At 45.1% G+C, this 21032-nt stretch overlaps 1 protein-coding gene across 1 annotated transcript in view; it reads left to right on the top strand.

Moving 5' to 3' along the window:
* The first annotated feature begins 6291 nt into the window (after positions 1-6291).
* LOC109978845 (sodium/calcium exchanger 3-like) overlaps positions 6292-21032 on the top strand; it is a 33618-nt gene continuing 18877 nt past the window's right edge. Inside the window, exon 1 of the mRNA XM_065966675.1 lies at positions 6292-6838. Within this exon, the coding sequence (XP_065822747.1) occupies positions 6814-6838 (25 nt within the window). The 5' untranslated portion in view covers positions 6292-6813. The remainder of the gene's footprint in view (positions 6839-21032) is intronic.

Raw genomic sequence — 21032 nt, 5'->3', positions numbered from 1 at the left:
CTCAAACAACCTGCCAACTCTTTTTTTTTTTTTGCATTTTCACGAGTGGCCGAGAGGATTTTAGAGATGGCGTGACTCGTGTTTGTCCGACTCCAGCAGGTCAGGCGCCATCTTGCAGAGGAGGGAACGCCATCGTTCATACAGGTTTTGAACTGTGAGGGTCAGTCGGTCAACACCTGAGAAAGGAGGGGTGTGTGAGGCGACGGCGGGGGGGTCCTGTAGGGGGTGGAATATTCAATCTGATGTGAGTCTGTCGTCTGATTGGCAGGAAATCATTGACAAACGTGTTTACTGGCGTGTTTACTGCGATTGGCGAGGAAAAGCAATAATCAGGACTGTAATGAGCGAGGCACATAATCCCTGCGCTTGGTGACAGAAAGCAGGCCTGCTTAATTAAGGCTCTGATTTCCCACGAGGCTCCGGGGCCTTTCTCCCCGCCCCCCCCTCCTCGTCCTCTTCTCGTCTTTATTGGCTCGACTTTATTTGGGATGTGAGCGGAGGCGGCGACGTGATCCGGGCTGCGGCGCTGCAGGAGACGACGTGTGTTTGGATGATTCTCTGTACCTGTTCCATGTTTCCTGTTCTATAATTAAACCCTCGGCCTCCGCTCCGCTTTACTTCAACAGGAGGAGAGAGACTTCTACTTCAACTCCCCGTCATGCCCCCCCCCCCCGGCGAGCCCTTCACACCGCGCTGAAGTGAAAGTAATGTGCGCTCACACATGCTCCAGTGTAGCGTGAGGGAGAAGAAGAGTCCTAAGTAGAGGAGGGACGGAGGCGGAGGAAAGTTTGAATCTGGAAAGGTTGTGTTTAGTTTAAAGCAGAAAGCCTGGAGGCGGAGTCTGAGGACGGATCAGAGACGACACGTCGGATTTAACGGCTGCAGCTCTAAATACATTTCATGTTCCTCCACTTCCACAAGTTCAGTACAACTTGTTTTCTCAACATCTCAGGTTCTCCTGTGAAAACCGTTTAACCTCTGACCATTTCAGAATCAGAATCAGAATCAGAATCAGAATCGGGTTTTATTGCCATGTACATTTACACATACAAAGAATTTGACCTGGTGTATTGGTGCTTTCTGGAGATCTTCAGAAATCAAATTGTTAAGATGAGATAACCATCGTTGGCATCTCGAGATAATGAGCTGAAGAAGTCGAGATCTTGAAAATCTTGATCATGGGGAAATGGAGGTAAATAAAATGTCTGTACAAGGACTTCCTCGGGCCGCCATTATTTGAAGAGGGTTCTTGCAGGGAGGGGAGCAAAAACCTGGTCGGTGAGTTTTGGTGAAATAGGACACTGGAATAATCGTTCCAATGCCGTAACTCCTACCTTTATACATTTATATAAACATTAACTCCTTTCCTGCACAGAAGAACTTCCAAACTCCATGTGATCTGCAGAGTCCCTCTGCACCTTTAAGAAAAAGCTAAAGACCCAGCTCTTTATGAATACCTACTAACTTAATGATGATGGTCTCCATATTATTGATGATGATGATGGTAATGACGATGGTTTTTGTTTGATAACGACGACTTATAAGATGGTTTCTATACTGATTAGAGCTCTCAAGAACTGCCCTCAATGTTGTGCTTTGCCTCTGGTCACTTCCTGTCAGCACCTGTGTGTCCAATCAGACTCAAAGCTGATCGTTTGCTCTTACTCACATTGTTCCCTTTAGATCCTCTCTTGTGTTGTTCTTACTCTCTGATGTACGTCGCTTTGGAGAAAAGAGTCTGCTCAGTAAATTGGAGAAGTCGCTACTGGCCGTCCCATTGAACCCCGGTGGTCAGAAGCCTGTGAGGATGACAACACGAGCAGAGAGGTCTAAAGTTTGGCTTGAAACAGCCGCTTCCTGTCGGCCTTCCTCGTTCTGACACTCAACACGTCTCTGCAAAGTTTGAGGGTCAGCGTGCGTCATCAGAGACAGCGATCTGATATCACACATGTTGATGTGTTACTCCAGCACGCTGCTTTCACACTTTGTAGCACAGCATTATTTAGTGTTTGTGGAACGAGAGCCAAAGAAGAGAATCTGCTGTGGAAGAAGAGGAATTGGAAAATGGTGAGGAGGCAAGGAGGCGAGGAGGCGAGGAGGCGGGCAGCTAAAACAGATTTGAGCTGCAGTTTGCTTTTTGGCTGATGAACTCTCCATGTCTCTCTCACTTTCACTTTCTCTCTCCCTTCTCTATTTGCGTCTCGTCCTCTCCTGCCTCCGTCTGCGCGGGGACTCGGGGAATGCAGAGGCCGGCGGGCTGCAGGCGCCTCAGTGCAGCCGAGGTGTGAACCCTCTAATCGCCCGCCATTCCCCAGCGGCGCCGCGTCTAGCATGTTAGCATCAATAAATCATTATCACATTCATTCTGACACATTAATTAAATTAAACGCAGGAGAAGATGATTGACAGACTTCTGACTTCATCCTCCTTCAGCTTCCTGCAGGTCGACTTTGTGGTTATTTTAGACGCCACACAGATTGAATGTCTGTTTGATTATTTAGAGTCCGATGAGAAGTCAGAGGAGAGGAGCAGACAGGAAGTCCAACAGCTCATTTACAAATGACTATTAAGAGTTTGTCCCAGAATCACGACCTCAGTGACCACGACCTCCGTTTCAGAGCGCTTCTCACCAGTGCTCATTGTTGCTATGGTTACCAACATTTACTCTGGGCCCCCCCCTGTAATGTTCGCTCTGTGTGTTTAACCTTTGCTTAAATTTCAAAGAAATATCCCGTGATGCTCGACACCTGGAAACTGTTCCCTCCAAAAGACGAGGCGGACGCCATTGTTGTTGACTGAGCTGATATCAGAAGTCCCGCCCCTTCTTGATTCTGATTGGTCATTGAGGGAGATAAAAGCAGAGCTCTTTGAAATACTGCCGAGGGGAAGCAAACTTTCGTAACCTAGCAACAATAAACGTCAGTGAGAAGCGCTCTGAAACGGAGGTCACTGGCTTAGACTTAGAGCGGCGTTGTCTCAGGCCCCTCCTCCCTCTCCTGCACACCTGTCTCATGTCTCAGGCCCCTCCTCCCTCTCCTGCACACCTGTCTCATGTCTCAGGCCCCTCCTCCTCTCCTGCACACCTGTTTCATGTCTCAGGCCCCTCCTCCCTCTCCTGCACACCTGTCTCATGTCTCAGGCCCCTCCTCCCTCTCCTGCACACCTGTCTCATGTCTCAGGCCCCTCCTCCCTCTCCTGCACACCTGTCTCATGTCTCAGGCCCCTCCTCCTCTCCTGCACACCTGTTTCATGTCTCAGGCCCCTCCTCCCTCTCCTGCACACCTGTTTCATGTCTCAGGCCCCTCCTCCCTCTCCTGCACACCTGTTTCATGTCTCAGGCCCCTTCTGTAAGACGACTGCTTTATGGGAAACACATCAAGCTGAACACCCTGAGGTTTGAAGGCCCCCCCCCCCACAGCCCCCCCACAGCCCCCCCACAGCCCCCCCCACAGCCCCCCCCTTCTTTGTATTCTGTTGCTGAAAGTGATCGTTGTTTCTCTGACAGAAACTCCATCACAGCAGCTCAGACACAAAGCTAAAAACACACCAGACAGATCAACGCAGCGTTAATACAAACACTGTAGTGTAGAGGTGTGTGTGTGTGTGTGTGTGTGTGTGTGTGTGTGTGTGTGTGTGTGTGTGTGTGTGTGTGTGTGTGTGTGTGTGTGTGTGTGTGTGTGTGTGTGTGTGTGTGTGTGCACAGCAGGTGTTTGATTGTGTCCCTAACACACACACACACAGTCTGCATCACTCAGTGGCTGATGGCAGATGTAGGAGAGATGGATGAATTATTGATGTTTCATACAAACAAATGTAAATGTTGCTTCGTGTTCTCCAAACACTGCTCCACCTGTGTGTGTGTGTGTGTGTGTGTGTGTGTGTGTGTGTGTGTGTGTGTGTGTGTGTGTGTGTGTGTGTGTGTGTGTGTGTGTGTGTGTGTGTGTGTGTGTGTGTGTGTGTGTGTGTGTGTGTGTGTGTGTGTGATGTAATGATGTCATTATAGGGCCAGGTACCCTGATTTATGTAAATGTTATAGTCTTGTATGTAAGCCCAAAGCAGAAATGAATCTATACATTTATTCACTCTGTTATTTATTTAGTGCCGCTGTGGTTCAGTGGTCGTCTTCCAACAGGAAGATCAGGGGTTCGATCCCCAGTTATTGCAGCCACATGTGTCCTTGAACAAGACACTGAACCCCAAGTTGCTCCTGCTGCTTCATCAGCGATGTATGAATGTGTAGATGTGACCTGCGGTGTAAAAGAGCTTTGAGTGGTCAGAAGACTAGAACATAACTTTACCAGCTCAAGTCCGTTTATCATTCATCATATCACCAGATTACGTCGCTCTTTTTCCCATGATAACGAGATCATTTCTTTCTTTAGCTCAAGATAACAAAGTTTGTTTTCACTTCTCTTGCCCGCTTCCATCGCTGCAACACCTGTTGACCTGATAACTGCTCTCATATCTGACAAACCGAGGGGCGTCCAAAACGGCCGTGTGGGGGCGTGTCTTAAAAGCGCCTACCTTCTCTGGTCCAAACAAATCCAGAGCATTCAGGAGCAGAATGTAAAGTTAGAAGGAGGACATACTGGCTGCTGCATTGTTGTCAGAGAAGCCAGCACTTCAGCATGTTTCCTTAATGATCAGAGAGTAAGATACCTTTATCATCTCACTCTCTACACAGCTCACTGATTGGACCTTTAAGTGTCATTGTTTGAGGTTTGTCATGTTGTTTGCTGCAGACTTTCTAAATAATTAGAATCTAATAACGACTCAGAACATCTCAGGCTGTAATTATTCTCGTTATTTAAAAACATCCACAATGAACAGTAAAGGGAATGAACGGGGGGGGGGGGGTGGGTGGGTAGTTGCACTTTTTCACCCATCCCCCCTCCAGCAGGTTAATCAGCCATGTGGTTAAGTGCTTTTAGTTTTTTTGCGTGCATGCTTTGTGTAGCAGTCATCACGTGAGGTGAACTTTGTGTTTTCACATGCGAGTCCTGTCAGCAGTCAGATCCCACTGACTCCACTCGACTCCAGCTCGCTTCCTCTCCTCGCTTCCTCTCCTTGCTTCCTCTCCTTGCTTCCTCTCCTTGCTTCCTCTCCTTGCTTCCTCTCCTCGCTCCTCCATCGGAGGAAAGCCCCGCCGGTGGGAGATGAAGAGTGAGAGATGGATTGTTCTGCTGCGTGTCGTGTGTTAACAGGATCTCAGATAGTAGACCCCCCCCAGAGCCAGAGAGACACACACACACACACACACACACACACACACACACACACACACACACACACACACACACACACACACACACAAATACACACACACACACACACACACACACACACACACACACACAGGCCAGATAAATGGATTTTAAGCTTAATGCATTAGAGAAGCAATAAAAGAACATTTTAATTCCTGTACAGACGGATTAATAGTTTGATATTCAAAATGTGTGTGTGTGTGTGTGTGTGTGTGTGTGTGTGTGTGTGTGTGTGTGTGTATTTGTGTGTTTGTCACATGAAACAGGAAGTCAGTGAACAAGCTTCCTTCCTGATCATATGTATAATAAAAGCTGAACTCCTCGTTTCCAAACACGAGTTAAAATGGTGTTTTCGCTCGGGTGAAGCGGGGGAGGAGTTTTCCCAGGAGACGTCAGACACATAAAGAAAGTGTGTCATCCTGCTGTCTGCAGCTCGGAGGGAACGATTTCTGAGGATTAAATATAATAACGCATAATAACAACTGTTTTTACACAACCTGAAAGTGATGCATGCTGGGAAGGTTTAAATGTTTCATATGTTTTAAAATGTGAAAAAGTTTAGCAGAGATTTAAAAACAGACTCTGACATGTTGAAACGTCTTTTCTATAAGTGAGAACTAAACGCCTGTGAGTCCGCCCGGCGCTTTAAGGGTTAAAGGTGTTCGCCGTCTGTCGTTTGAGCTCGATGGACTTCAGTGAATCTTTCCCTCGGGGAGTTCCAGCTGTGACACGGCGCCACACGCACACATCAGAGAACCCACTGACCACTTAACCGCCTGCGACTCGTCAATAACTCTTTAAAACGATCAATTAGGGCGATCAGCGGCCAGAGCGCCGCTGGGCGCCAAGCTGCCATATTGATTGGTTCTCTGTGAGATGATGTCACAGGTAACCTCTCCGCCCTCAGGACGTGTGACTTCATTAAAGGAGCGCTCTGTTCAAAACAGATGGTGGGTAGAGGGAAGGGGGGGATGGTCACGCCAGTCGTCTCATTGAAACACGGCGCCGTAAAAATCAATTGAGATGGCGTCAGTTTCTCTCGTTTGGCGCTCGCTCACCTCTTGCGCCCTTGTGAAACGTCCGTTCACACATTCTGCAGCCTGATTGATCACACGCCGCTGTTTTCATTTATTCCTCTTCTTTTATCCTCAGCTGCTTCTGCTGCTATCACACGGCGTGATAAATGTGGTTGTCATGACACCCGTGGCAGCCAATGAGCTCGCAGAGTCCAGTCAGTGACGGAAGGCGAGCTCACCTTTCACCCGCTAACCTTTTCTTTCATGCTGATTATTAATCCGACTTACAGCGCACTTCCTGTTTCCCTCCATCACAAATTAACCTTCTTCTTCTTCTTCTTCTTCTTCTCTCCCCCTCCTCTCTGTACCTTCCTTCCTTCTATCCTTCCTACCTTCCTTCCTTCCTTCCTTCTTTCCTTCCTTCCTTCTTTCCTTCTCCTCCCTCTTGCAGCAAAGTTGTTCACGTGAAAGTAATTGACGATGAGGAGTATGAGAAAAACAAGAACTTTTTCCTGGAGCTGGGCGAGCCGCGCATGGTGGACATGAGTCTGCAGAAAGGTGAATTATCTTTTCTTTCTTTCTCTCTTCTTTACCTTCACCTGTCGCTCTGTCGTTTCTTCACCTTCTGTGTCACGCCATGCTGCTCACACTCACACAAACACGCCATGCTGCTCACACTCACACAAACACGCCATGCTGCTCACACTCACACAAACACGCCATGCTGCTCACACTCACAAACACGACCTGCTGAGAACACGACATCGTCTGCGTAACAAGAGAACAAACACTAACTGACACTAAGACGTCGTTGTTGTTGTAACTCGATGCAGTCGAGTCACTTTTTTAGAATCCACCTTCTAACTGCACACAAATTTAATGAATTGACGTCCTATTGTTGATTAATGTTTTTATATTTTAATGTGCAACAACTCTGAAAATGAAATTAAAACGATAAGACGTTCTGTGTAAGAAGTGTGACAGTGAAACGTCATCGTTTCTGGCTTTTGCAACTTTCTGACAGAACCTCTCTGTATGCTAACAGTTAGCTGTCTCTGTATGCTAACAGTTAGCTGTCTCTGTATGCTAACAGTTAGCTGTCTCTGTATGCTAACAGTTAGCTGTCTCTGTATGCTAACAGTTAGCTGTCTCTGTATGCTAACAGTTAGCTGTCTCTGTATGCTAGTAGTTAGCTGTCTCTGTATGCTAGTAGTTAGCTGTCTCTGTATGCTAACAGTTAGCTGTCTCTGTATGCTAGTAGTTAGCTGTCTCTGTATGCTAACAGTTAGCTGTCTCTGTATGCTAGTAGTTAGCTGTCTCTGTATGCTAACAGTTAGCTGTCTCTGTATGCTAGTAGTTAGCTGTCTCTGTATGCTAACAGTTAGCTGTCTCTGTATTCTTACGGTTAGCTGTCTCTCTATGCTAGTAGTTAGCGGTCTCTGTATGCTAACAGTTAGCTGTCTCTCTATGCTAGTAGTTAGCTGTCTCTGTATTCTTACGGTTAGCTGTCTCTATATGCTAACGGTTAGCTGTCTCTCTATGCTAGTAGTTAGCTGTCTCTGTATTCTTACGGTTAGCTGTCTCTATATGCTAACGGTTAGCTGTCTCTCTATGCTAGTAGTTAGCTGTCTCTGTATTCTTACGGTTAGCTGTCTCTATATGCTAACGGTTAGCTGTCTCTCTATGCTAGTAGTTAGCTGTCTCTGTATTCTTACGGTTAGCTGTCTCTGTATTCTTACGGTTAGTTCTCTCTGTATTCTTACGGTTAGCTCTCTCTCTCTATGCTAGTAGTTAGCTGCCTCTGCAGTCTTACGGTTAGCTGTTTGTGTATGCTAACAGTTAGCTCTCTCTCTATGCTAGTAGTTAGCTGCCTCTGCAGTCTTACGGTTAGCTGTTTGTGTATGCTAACAGTTAGCTCTCTCTCTATGCTAGTAGTTAGCTGCCTCTGCAGTCTTACGGTTAGCTGTTTGTGTATGCTAACAGTTAGCTCTCTCTGTATGCTAGTAGTTAGCTGTCTCTGTATTCTTACGGCTAGCTGTTTGTGTATACTAATAGTTAGCTGTCTCTACATTCTTACCGTTAGCTGTCTCTGTATGCTAACAGTTAGCTGTCCTTTGAAGGTTTTACAAGTAAGGTCGTTAAAAACAGAATAATCGTCTGATTCATCGATGATTAGATATTTGTTCTTTGCAGCTCGAGATAAACGTCAGGTCTTTGTTTTGACCTGACAAACTGTGAGCCGTGTGCAGCTCTGATAACTTTTGTGCGGTTCATTCTGAGGTTATATCTTCATGGCGGGAGGCCGGGGGGGGGGGGGGGGGCTGCGGGGGGGTCTTGTTAGTCACTGCGAGATTGTACTCCTTCCTTGTCTCGAGGCTTTGATTTAGCAGCAAGGTGAATATAAAAATAAATCATGATGTAGAAGAAGTGCGATCAGAGCAGGTTTTCATCATAACTTTGCTTTGTTGTGTTTCCAGCTTGTGGTTTGTTGCTGAAGTCGGCAGAAAGAAGCCAACAGGCATGTTTCTTAAGATTCACGCTGCGTTATCTAACGCCGTGTTATCTAACCGCGCTCAGGGCCGCGGGACGGGCGGGCAGGCGGGCGGCTGTGAGTGGAGAAGCTCAGAAGCTGGTGCGCGGGGTGCAGATTCTCACACTTGGCTGTTGCCTCCAAACATTACAGCTCATTATGTTTGGGTTATTGAGTCTGGCAGCGCTCTCTGTGTTCTCATGATGCAGAGCGCTTACTACGCAGCGCAGCTTCATGAGTGACGACTGCAAACACTCCTCCAGCTCCTGTTTCTGTTTCCTCTTCTGCACTGCTGCAGGTTTCACACAAACATCTTAAACACACACACACACACACACACACACACACACACACACACACACAAACACACACACACACACACACACATACACACACACACACACACACACACACACACACACAAACACACACACACACACACACACATACACACACACACACACACACACACACACAGTCGTCTGCCAGGAATCTCAACTATGAACGTGCTCCAATCTTTAATTTGCATTTCTTTAAAAAGGAGCCAAACAAACGGCTGTAAATATACACGTACTTATTTTTAGAGGTTTTATTTCTGGGGCCTTTTTGTATTTATTGGATCAGACAGCCGAGGAGAGAAACACTGGGAGGAGAGAGAGTTGGGGAGTTGACAAGCAGCAAGGAGTCGAGGTTGGATTCAAACCCTCAGTCGTTGCGATGAGGACTACAGCCTCTATGCATGGGGTGCTCAACATGACCGCTAGGCTACCTGGCACCCCGTTTTCTTCCATCCCAGGAGTTTTCTCAGAATCAGAATCAGAATCAGAATCAGAATCGAGGTTTTATTGCCAAGTACATTTACACATACAGTGAATTTGACTTGGTGTATTGGTGCTAAACAATTAACAAGGAAATAAAGCAGAACTAGAAACAACTAGTATACAGATAATACAACAATAATACAGAATAAGAAGATATTACAATATATAAAATAGAATTTAAAAATGTCAAATAGAAAATAGAAAAACACAAAATGTACAAAATGTGTAATGTAGGAGCTGTGCAGTGGACTATGAGAAAAACATCTCAGTGTGTGTCAGTACTCACATGCATTCAGAGCTCCAGACACGGTGTAGAGTTGTCACAGAGGTCGAGGAGATGCAGAGAGAGAGAAAGAGAGATATGTGCTCAGATGAAGACGGGGGACGAGGGCCGGAGCGATGGATGACTTCAGGTCCAGTCTGAAGAGATCAGAACAGCTGCTTTGTTTGGGTCGCTCGCTGACGGGGGAGAGAAAGTGAAACCCAATGTGTTTCCTCAGAGCCTCCTGTGATAGTGACATCACCGACTCCTCAGCTGATGAAAACAAACACGCCACTATTCTTTGTCTTTTTGTTTCTTCAGTTAACAGAGAACACCTTCATGTTAACCTGAGAGACATGGGATACATAAAGGGATACTTCACCCATTACCATTAATCTTTGTATCATTAGAAACCTGGTAGTATTTTTGAATGGTCGTGCATCCCGCCCTCATTTTCCCCTGAGATGTGAAATCTTTGTATTTCTGAGTCTGAAAAGGAGCTTCCAGTGACGCTAAATGATGATTTTTGCGTCACTGGAAGCTGTTGCGGTTAGCGGGGTGAAACTACAACGCTAGTTCCTCATATTTTCCACCACTGAAGCTACAGACCAATCACAGATCAGTGGGTGGGAACTCACTCCCAGAATCGAAACTGCCAGCTCAGCAGCGGCGGCGGTGAGGACGAGGAGCTGGGGCGGACTGGTAGTGTTGATGCTGTCACTGTAAACGGTCTCATGTGTTGAAGTAAATATGTCTGTAAATGTTTTTATTTCTATATTTCTACTGCTATACTGTATATTTTGGAGAAACTGTAACGATCAAATTTCCCTCTGGGATTAATAAAATGTTTCTGATTCTGAAATAGAGGACCTTAGTGGGAGTGGCCTGTAGTGCTGTGCATTCTGGGATTTGGTGTCTTTCATCCACATGAGCCAAAAAGACACTTTCTGTCTTTTCTCGGCCAAGAAGGCACCGACTTCAAAATGTATTTCATATTTCTACATATATGACCCAATGTCAACACAGAGTCATGTTTACACGCGTGAAGTATCCCTTTAAGTTTCTTTGAATGCTCAACCTGCAGCCCTGATCTTCATCTAACACGTCTTTTAGTTTATTTGCTAGTTTTAATTTCTGGGTCCCCAAGACATTCACTAATAATTAAAAATACGTCAACATAAAACACGCCATGAGCAGCTCAGCGTTCAGCCTCTGTTGACATCCTGTGTGTTTTCCATATATAGTTATACATTACACAAATTTATATTATTTTGAAACAGGATAAGACCCGTCTCGATGATGCTTTGACAGATAAACACATAAACTTTAGGTGCAGCTCGGCGCTCAGCCCCATGACAAATGGATGAAGAAGTTACTGATCCTGAAAAGTTTCCAACACGCCGGCGCCACTAATGAAAGAGCAGCCTGTGTTGACGATGAGTAACACGAGACAGTGACTCTTTTTTTAATGCAGGAGGTAATGAATATTTGATTGGGGGTAATGAATGTTTGATCCGTAGATGATGAGGAGGTAATGAAAAAGCTTTTGTGTATTATTCCTCATGCAGGATCATGTTTTATGAATGTGCTCGTGCTGATGAGATTCTCTGTGATGCAGGATGAGAGGAGGCCGAGGCCGAGCTGAACGGAGGGGTTACATCTGAACGATCATTTCTCACTTTTCATATATAATGTGGTCATTACGTTGTTGTTCACAGCGGCTGATTGGGTTTGTTTTTCTGCTTATTAAAGCCGGAGTGGAGAAGCAGAACTGATGAATATTCCATGAGAGTCTTTGTTCTCTTTTTGCTTTTTCTTAATATGCAGCGGCCTCGCTCCGTTTCCACACGCAGACAACAGTTTGAAACTCGTTTTTTTTTTTTTATAGATCACTGAAATAGAAACACAAACAGAACTCATTCCAACTCTCTGATCTTCATGTTCATTACTCACTGTTACATCACACTACTCCATGTGATCATCCTCAGAGATGCTGATTACACATGTGCAGGTGTGTGTGTGTGTGTGTGTGTGACTATGTGTGTGTGTGTGTGACTATGTGTGTGTGTGTGTGCGTGTGTGTGTGTGTGTGTGTGTGATTATGTGTGTGTGTGTGACTGTGTGACTGTGTGTGTGCGTGTGTGTGTGTGTGACTGTGTGTGTGTGTGTGTGTGTGTGTGTGTGTGTGTGTGTGTGTGTGTGTGTGTGTGTGTGACTGTGTGTGTGTGTCCTGAGGCTACATGACTCTGGATGGTGTGTGAGTAATGAAAGTAATCAGAGTCACCCTGACCTGTCACAGTGGAGTTGTTTACTGCCGGCTGCAGTGATGCCCTTCTCTAACTTACACTGAAGTGGTCGATACCATTAACACCTTTGCTGAACAGTTACTGCTGCAACACAACACTGCAGAGTCCTCTCTCAGGTAGTGGTCGGCCAGGTGACCTGAGATTCATATCAATCAATCAATCAATTTTTATTTGTATACACTTGTTTGTTGACACTTTACAAAAAGCAGGTAAAATACCTTAATCTTTGTCTGTTAACATTACGAAAGAGCAGGTAAAAAGACCTTACTCATTGTTATGTTACATAAAGCAGGTAAAAGACCTTACTCATTGCTATGTTACAAAAAGCAGGTAAAAGACCTTACTCATTGTTATGATACAAAAAGCAGGTAAAAGACCTTACTCATTGTTATGTTACAAAAAGCAGGTAAAAGACCTTACTCATTGCTATGTTACAAAAATCAGGTAAAAGACCTTACTCATTGTTATGATACAAAGACCTATCCATCATAAGCACTTTAGTAAAGCAGCAAAAGTTACAGTGGTAAGGTTGTTCCCGGCAGGTCGTCAACCAACAATCTTGAGGAGCCTAAGAGAGCTCAAGAGCTCTCAGGAAAGTAGGTGGCTAGTGACTGAGATTTACAGATAGATACATGCAGTAATATGATGTACTGTATATGCACAGAGAGAGAGAGAGAGAGAGAGAGAGAGGAGCTCAAGGTGCCAGTTCCCCCTGTAGTCTAAGCCTATAGCAGCATAACTAAGAGCTGGTCTACACCAGCACCAGCCCTAACTATAAGATTTATCAAAAAGGAAAGTTTTAAGTCTATTCTTAAAAATACAGACAGTGTCTGCCTCCCGGACCCCGGCTGGAAGGCGGTTCCAGAGGAGAGGAGCCCGATAACTGAAGGCTTTACCTCCCATAGTACACTTAGAGACTGTAGGTACCACCAGCAGGCCTGCACTCCGGGATCGTAATGTTCTCAAGGGACAGTACGGCACTAGTAGCTCCTTAAGATAAGATGGTGCCTGGCCATTTAGAGCTTTGTAGGTGAGAAGAAGGATCTTGAATTCTATTCTAGACTGTATCAGGAGCCAATGCAGAGAAGCCAACACAGGAGTGATGTGGTCCCTTTTCCTAGTTCTGGTCAGTACACGAGCTGCAGCGTTCTGGACTAGTTGAAGAGTCTTTAGAGATTTGCCAGAGCACCCTGACAAAAGAGAATTACAATAATCCAATCTGGAGGTAACAAATGCATGAACTAGTTTTTCTGCATCATTTTGCGACAGGATATTCCTGATCTTGGATATATTACGAAGGTGAAAATAGGCTGTTCTTGAAATTTGCCTGATGTGAGAGCTAAAGGACATATCTTGATCAAATAGAACTCTTACATTCCTAACAGTGGTGCGAGATGCCAGGCTGATGTCACTAAGGACAGTCAAATCACTAGAAAAAGTCTCTCTGAGGTTTTTAGGGCCTAGCACAATAACTTCAGTCTTGTCTGAGTTAAGTAGCAAAACATTTCTGGTCATCCAGATCCTAACGTCCTTAAGGCACGTTTCTAGCTGACATAACTGACTGGTGCCATCGGGCTTCATTGATACATAAAGCTGAGTATCATCTGCATAACAATGAAACTGTATGGAGTGTTTCCTCATAATATTTCCCAGAGGAAGCATATATAATGTAAAGAGAATTGGTCCAAGCACTGAACCTTGTGGGACTCCATGGCAAACTTTGGTGTGCATAGAGGACTCATCATTAACATGTACAAACTGAGATCGGTCTGATAAGTAGGATTCAAACCAACTTAAAGCAGTCCCTGTAATTCCAAGTAAATGTTCTAGTCTGTATAATAGGATCTGATGGTCAAAGGTGTCAAAAGCAGCACTAAGATCTAACAAGACGAGCACAGAGAGAAGTCCCCTGTCTGAGGCTAGAAGTAGATCGTTTGTAACTTTAACTAGTGCAGTCTCAGTGCTATGGTGGACTCTAAATCCTGACTGAAACTCCTCAAATAAACTGTTGTCATGGAGAAAGTCACACAGCTGATTAGCTACCACCTTCTCCAGGATCTTTGAGATAAAAGGAAGGTTGGATATAGGCCTGTAGTTAGCTAGAGTTCCTGAATCTAGAGTAGGCTTTTTAAGTAGAGGTTTGATTACCGCTACTTTAAATGCCTGTGGTACATAGCCTGCCAGTAAAGACATATTGATCATATCTAATATAGAGTTGCTAACTAAGGGAAAAACTTCCTTAAACAGCTTGGTTGGGATTGGGTCTAAAAGACAGGTTGACGGTTTTGACGTAGAAATAATTGAATTTAGCTCTGAAAGGTCGATTGGAGAAAAACAGTCGAGACTAATATCTGGTCCTGGAACTGTCTCTGCCGTATCAGACGTATCTGCACCAGGTAATGGCAGGAGGTTACTAATTTTGTCTCTGATGTCTAAAACTTTGTTGTTGAAAAAGCTCAGGAAATCATTACTGCTGAGGGCTAAAGGAATACAAGGCTCAATGGAGCCATGACTCTCTGTCAGCCTGGCTACAGTGCTGAAAATGTATATAAGGATTGCTTTTGTTTTCCTCGATTAGAGAGGAGTAGTAGGCAGCTCGAGCGTGACGTAGAGCCTTCATATATCTTCTATGACTATCCTGCCAGATAAAACGAGATTCTACCGTTTTGGTCGAGCGCCATATTCTTTAAAAATTCCGCGACGATTGTTTTAGAGTACGGGTTTCTGTGTTGAACCATGGAGCTATTCTCCGCCGTTTGATAACCTTCTGTTTTAGGGGAGCAATCGAATCCAGAGTAACTCTCAGTGAATCCACTGCACTATCAACAAACTGATCTAGCTGAGAGGGACTAAAGCTATCAGAAGAGTTTCCAACTGGGTTGAAACACGGTACTGAATCAAAAGCAGCTGAAATAGCTTCCTTAAATCTAGCTACAGCACTATCAGATGAACTTCTAGAGAGCACATTTTTATTAAGCAGAGATAATTCTGGCAGGACAAAGTCGAAAGTAATAAGGAAATGGTCTGATAGAAGAGGATTTTCTAGGAAAACTGTAAGGTTTTGGATTTCAATGCCATAAGCTAAAACAAGATCCAGGGTGTGGTTAAAACGATGAGTAGGTTCGTTTACACCCTGGGTGAAACCAGTAGAGTCTAATAATGACATGAAAGCTGTGCTAAGGCTATCATTATCAACATCCACATGGATATTGAAGTCACCTACAACAATTATTCTATCACTGCTCAGGACTAAATCTGATAAAAATTCTGCAAATTCAGATAGAAACTCAGAATATGGGCCAGGAGGGCGGTAAACTACAACAACTAGAACTGGCTGAAAGGTTCTTGAGACTGGATGTGAAAGACTAAGAACAAGGCTTTCAAAAGAATTCAGTTTTTGTCGAGGGTTAACTAGAAGACTAGAATTAAAAATAGCTGCTACTCCACCACCTCGTCCAGTGTCTCGAGGTATATGAGTACTAAAATGACTGGGAGGAGTGGATTCATTTAAACTAACATATTCATCTGGACACAGCCAGGTTTCAGTTAAACAAAGTAAATCAATATGCTGATGTGATATCAGATCATTCACTAAAAGAGATTTGGATGCTAAGGACCTAATGTTCAAAAGTCTGCAGTGAATCTTCTGATTTTTTTGCAAAATCGTATTCGTAGTTTTGATTCTAATGAGATTTTGATGATTTACGCCTTTTTTTTCTTCAGTTGGATGACTTATAAAAACGGGTCTGGGCTGGGGGACAGACACAGTACCTATAGTATAACTATAGTTAGATTCAGAATTACAGCTATAGTGACTGGGAGACAGATCTAAGGGAGGCGCAGAGAAGCGTGTAAGACTGCAGCTCTGCCTCCTGGTCTGAACTCTGAGTCGTTGTCAAGGTTTTGGACTAATGGCCACAGCCCGCTTCTTTTAATCATTTTGGACTAAAGACATGTGAATCATCAGTTAAAACCAAGCGCCAAAATCCTATGTTGAAAAAATCCTGCAGTTCCTCGAGTGTCCACTAGAGGCTGGCTGCAGAAGCACAGGAAGTGGCATTGACTAAAGCCATTCCAGCACATAGCCTGTAGTTTACCCATGTTGTAATGTTTTGTTCTGTGTCAGAGTAGAGACAAAAGGCATTGTCTGTCTGACGAGTCTCTTCTTCACCACTTTGCTGAACGGTGCAAGTATGAAGTGCTTCATGTGCTGACCTCAAAACTCCTGGACTTACTCAAAGCACTTCCCTGACCAGCAGGGACGTTTTAGGGGATGAAAGAATTTACCCTGAACCTTATTCTGGAGTAGTAAGGTCCAGGGTGGAGGAGTTCCTGAAAGGTCCCTCGTCCTTTGGGGGAGACTTCCTGCATCAAAGTCTTTCTCTGTGATTTTTCACACTTAAAAATCACTATAAATCCAGTATCTCCTCTGAAAATAACTCTGTGAGTCATGACTGTCTACAATGGGTGTAACACCCGAGTCCCACTGTCTGTGATGTTTTCAGAGTTTTCAGAGTCCTATCTTCACTTTGTTTACATCGCCAGGACGGCCGGCTGACTCCTCCCCTCGTGTATAAAAGTTGTTTAATTGAGGGACTAGAGAAAAGAAGAATAACATACTGTACTCACTGCTTAACTGTGTTTCTAGATCACGCTCATTTCAGGTAAATTTACATGCAGTGTGAAGATACGAGCAGAATAAAGATCGCTAGCATTAGCATGCTAACACAACAATGCAGCGTGAGTTGTTTTGGTTTCATGCTGGTGCTCAAGGGCGACATCTGCTGGATCAAAACATCACATATAAAGCCTTTAAAAAAGGACTTTAAACTGTGACTCTGAGGACAACTCGGGCTGATGTTCAAGCCTCCATTTTACATTTTATTTTTCATTTTTTGTCGCGCAGCTTTCGAAGAAACCTCCAGTCACATCAGCCTAACATTTTTAACATTTAAGTCCAAGGTTTCTCTTTTAAAACCCCCTGGAATCAGATTTCTAGGAAAGTCAGAGAACCCCCTCACAGACCCTGACCTTTGAAATCGAAAGTGTCCACACTGAAATGTCTTCCTCCCGAGGCTGAGAGTTGTCACAGTGAGGTCTGAAGTACAAATGCTCGAGCTGAGGAACGATACAAACAGACAGACTGAGTGAAAAAAAAAATAGGAACGTGAGGACAAAGTGAGCTGCTCCGAAGTGTCGACAGTAGTCAGATGAAGTGAGGGACGAAAAATGAAGAGGAGGAGGAAGTGCAGACCTTCAAATGACACAAAGTGAGCCTGAGCGGCGTTATGAATCATGTGCAGCTCTGTGTGTGTGTTTCCTCCACATGAGCACAAACTGAAGCTCTCTGTGTGTGTACGATGTTTTATATTATCATGTGTCAGTGTGTTTGTGCATATACGTGCATGAATGTAGGACTAATCCCCCCCACACACACCTCCTGCTCTCCATTCAAATCCCCCGTGTGAGGAGAGTCGGCCTCTGCTGAAAACACACATTAAGAAATGTCAGATATGAGAGCAGTTATCAGGTCAACAGGTGTTACAGCGATGGAAGCGGTCAAGAGAAGTGGTTCAGATAGAAGTGATTGTACCCGACCTAAAAAGCCTCTGCATGTTTCTAATAAGCTCCACGAGCAGAAACGTGCTCAAACTAGGATCAATATTGGAGATGCTTTTGAAAAATGGAGAGAGGTTAGAACACAGAAAGGTTTACAGACCCATGCAGAGCTGGATAAACACTGAAGCTTCAGAGTCCACCACATGGTGACCTGAGTGAGCATCCACTCTAGAGAGGAGGAGGGGGGGGGGGGCAGCTCTCTATGATGTTTAGAATTTAAACTGCAGTACCCATTTTAAACACTAGGTGTCAGAGTTACATACTGCTCCTTTAAGTTCATTATTTTTTAAACAGATAAAATCTTTTCTACCACCTCTGAACAATTTATGATAAAAAAAAAAAAAAAAAATTGTCCCATAAACAAACTTTGTGATCAGGTAACAAAAGTCTCTGATTTTAAATAAATAAAAAATCTGTATTCAGATGAACCTGTGGTGTTCTTTATTAACTCATTCAGATCTTTTCAGATCTCCAGGCTCTCCGTGTGCATCCTGCTCTGTCTCTCCGTCCTCCGGGGGATCTCCCGTCTGTTCCGAGGGCTGAAGTGCTCGATCCCCGGCCTGGAGGAACCTCTAAATGACTGCTATTGAATCAATTAGCTGCCTAATTGGGCTGAGATAAAGACTCTGTTTCCTTATCGCCAGCACCACCAGCCACTACAGATGGCACGGGGTCTCCCAGTGGACACGCAAAGGAGGTCAAAGAGAAGCTGCTCGGGGGGGTTTTGGCAACCTCATTGTAAAGCAGAAGAAGAAGGGGGGGAGGGGGGTTCTGTAAGTGAACCAGTATAGAGAATCATAAAGAGGTTCAGGAGAATATATTAATGTTTTCTTATTTCAATTAAATTAAATTTTAATTTATTAAGATGTCCGACCTCTATGCCTGCTTTCACCTCTGAAAACTGAAATGATTTACGCTTTCAAAAAAGTGTGACGTTTAGATAACACGAGGCGTGCACACAAATCTGCAAATAAACAACAAAATTCGCTGTAGTAAACGTGCCAGGCCAGGAGGTGGCGCTGTGACTTTGTAGTGCATGCTCACATCCTCTTCCTTCCACAATGTTTGTTTGGACAGGCGATCAGGTGGAGTGACCTGAAAGGCACCATGTAAAAGTGTTTTTAGGTAAAAATGCGTCCCCGTGTTGAAAAGGGTCGTAAAGCGGCGGGCGTGTTTGTCCTCTGTCGGTTTGTCTGGAGGTCGACGTCTGTCATGAATCACCTCCACACTCCTCCAACTCTCTTTGTGTTTTTAACGTCCAGCTCGTCCTGATTTTAGAGGAAGAGGAACTCTTCGTCAGCAGCGTTCGTTCTGTCGGGTGTAAGAGGCGGATGGCGCTCCACTTCACAGCAGCAGCGTGCGAGGACACATCTGTTACCCGACGTCCTCTGGGAGGACGAGCTGCTGCGACCCGCACAAAAGCGGACGGGGAGTAACCATCTGAAGATCTGTGGGTTTAATGTGATCTGCTGATTGAATGACACGTTTTACACGGGTCTCAATTAAAGTGTATTCAGCGTCTCCTAACGAGGGCGTCTGCACCTGAATGCATCATTAAACAAAAGAACCTCCCACAAAGCAATCCATTATTACCTCCTCTAATGACACACTGGAGCCTTTAATCTGCTAATACCTGCTGCTGTCTCTGCCGCCTCGCCGTCACTTCCCCGCTCTGCCCTCGTTGTGCAGACTGAAGGCGGAGGTAGTGACGCCCGGCGAGTGAGCGATGGGGAACAGCTGTCGCTCGCCACAGGACGAGTGACCCCTGAACCTGTTGGCAGACGATTCAGGGACTGAAGACCTCAGCCCGGTCCCAGCTCGCTTTAGAAAGAGCTGGAAAAACTCGCTGGATGGATGGCAGCTATCAGAAGCTTATCTTAGCTTAGCTTAGCCTAGCACAAAGGGGGTCAGCCCTATGTTCCCACATTTCTAAGATTTTTAGGGTTAATTGGGTGCAATTGGCTACCAAATTGGAAGAAAGGGGGATAAAATCTGATACAAATTTATGAAAAAGGAAATGTGTGAACATCGGCACAAAGACTAGAAACAGAGAGAAATAGTTTGCAAAATCAGCCGAGTGCGAGTGCAGACGTTTCTCTGAATCATAAAGAGGTCGTTCAGCAGGTTTATGTGCAGGTCAGGATAAGTCTCCCCTGGTTGCATGTTAGTCGTGCTTGTGCTAATCTGAGTTAGCTGCAGATAAAGATATACAAAGGGGTATGGACACTTTTATTCAGACAAAGGTCAGACTGCAGCTTCAGGCCGTGATATTCCCACAATCAGCTGCTTGGCTGCGTTACCGTTAGCGTTAGCAGCGAGGAGAAGAGATAACACACTCTGAGTATTTATTCAGTCAAAACAGAATCACAAACCATCAAATTAAGTTTGAAACAAATTAGACGCGGCTGCAGGAAGGAAATGAACGCCTCTCGTTGTCGCCTCCTGATTGTTATCGTGGTTAAAATGAGCGCTTCAGTCAGACGATGAAATGTGAAGACGTCTTTATCTGCAGCTCCAGACTGAGGTTCTAAAATACACGAGGGGTTGAAGGGTCACATCAGGGACCCGGGCCCGGATCAGGGACCCGGGTCCGGATCAGGGAACGCTTGACCCCAAAGACGAGTTCATTAGATCAGTGTGAGCACACCTACCGTACTCGGGCACAATTCATGTGTACTCCAGTACGGTCCGCGGGAAATATGAACGCATCTGTGCTCAAACCAGGAAGTGGACCGCGATATGACATCATTCTAAACGTCCTCCTGTCGGGGGGGGGGGATGGGGGGGGTGAGGGGGGATGGGGGGTGGGGTGACTCGTGCGATGAGGTGAATGTCTTGAAGTTGAATATTTTCTATCAAAATAAAGTGGATAATGGACGCAGGCCGTTGCTTATAAATAGTTGCTGATCTGGGTGCCGGTGGCCTAGTGGTTATGCCTCCCCACCCCATGTACAGAGGTTGTGGGTTTGAATCCCATCTCGGCCCTTTGCTGAATGTCACCCCCCCCCAACATGATAACAGTTAAATCCTGCCTGATAAACTCCTTGCTGGCTGTTTTCTCGGCTCCTTTAATTGCAGAGGATCTGAGCGGCGAGTTGCTCACCTGCCTGGCCGTGTTGCGTCAGAGTCTTTCTGGGTGGTTAGCGGCGAGCCTGCAGTCTTAAATCTGTCAAATCTCTTCTCTTTTGTCTCTTTTGTCTCTTTTGTCTCTTTT

This window comes from Labrus bergylta, chromosome 18 (genome assembly GCF_963930695.1).
Source record: "Labrus bergylta chromosome 18, fLabBer1.1, whole genome shotgun sequence".
NCBI classification, from domain to species: domain Eukaryota; kingdom Metazoa; phylum Chordata; class Actinopteri; order Labriformes; family Labridae; genus Labrus; species Labrus bergylta.
This window is presented reverse-complemented; position numbering and strand designations above follow the sequence as displayed.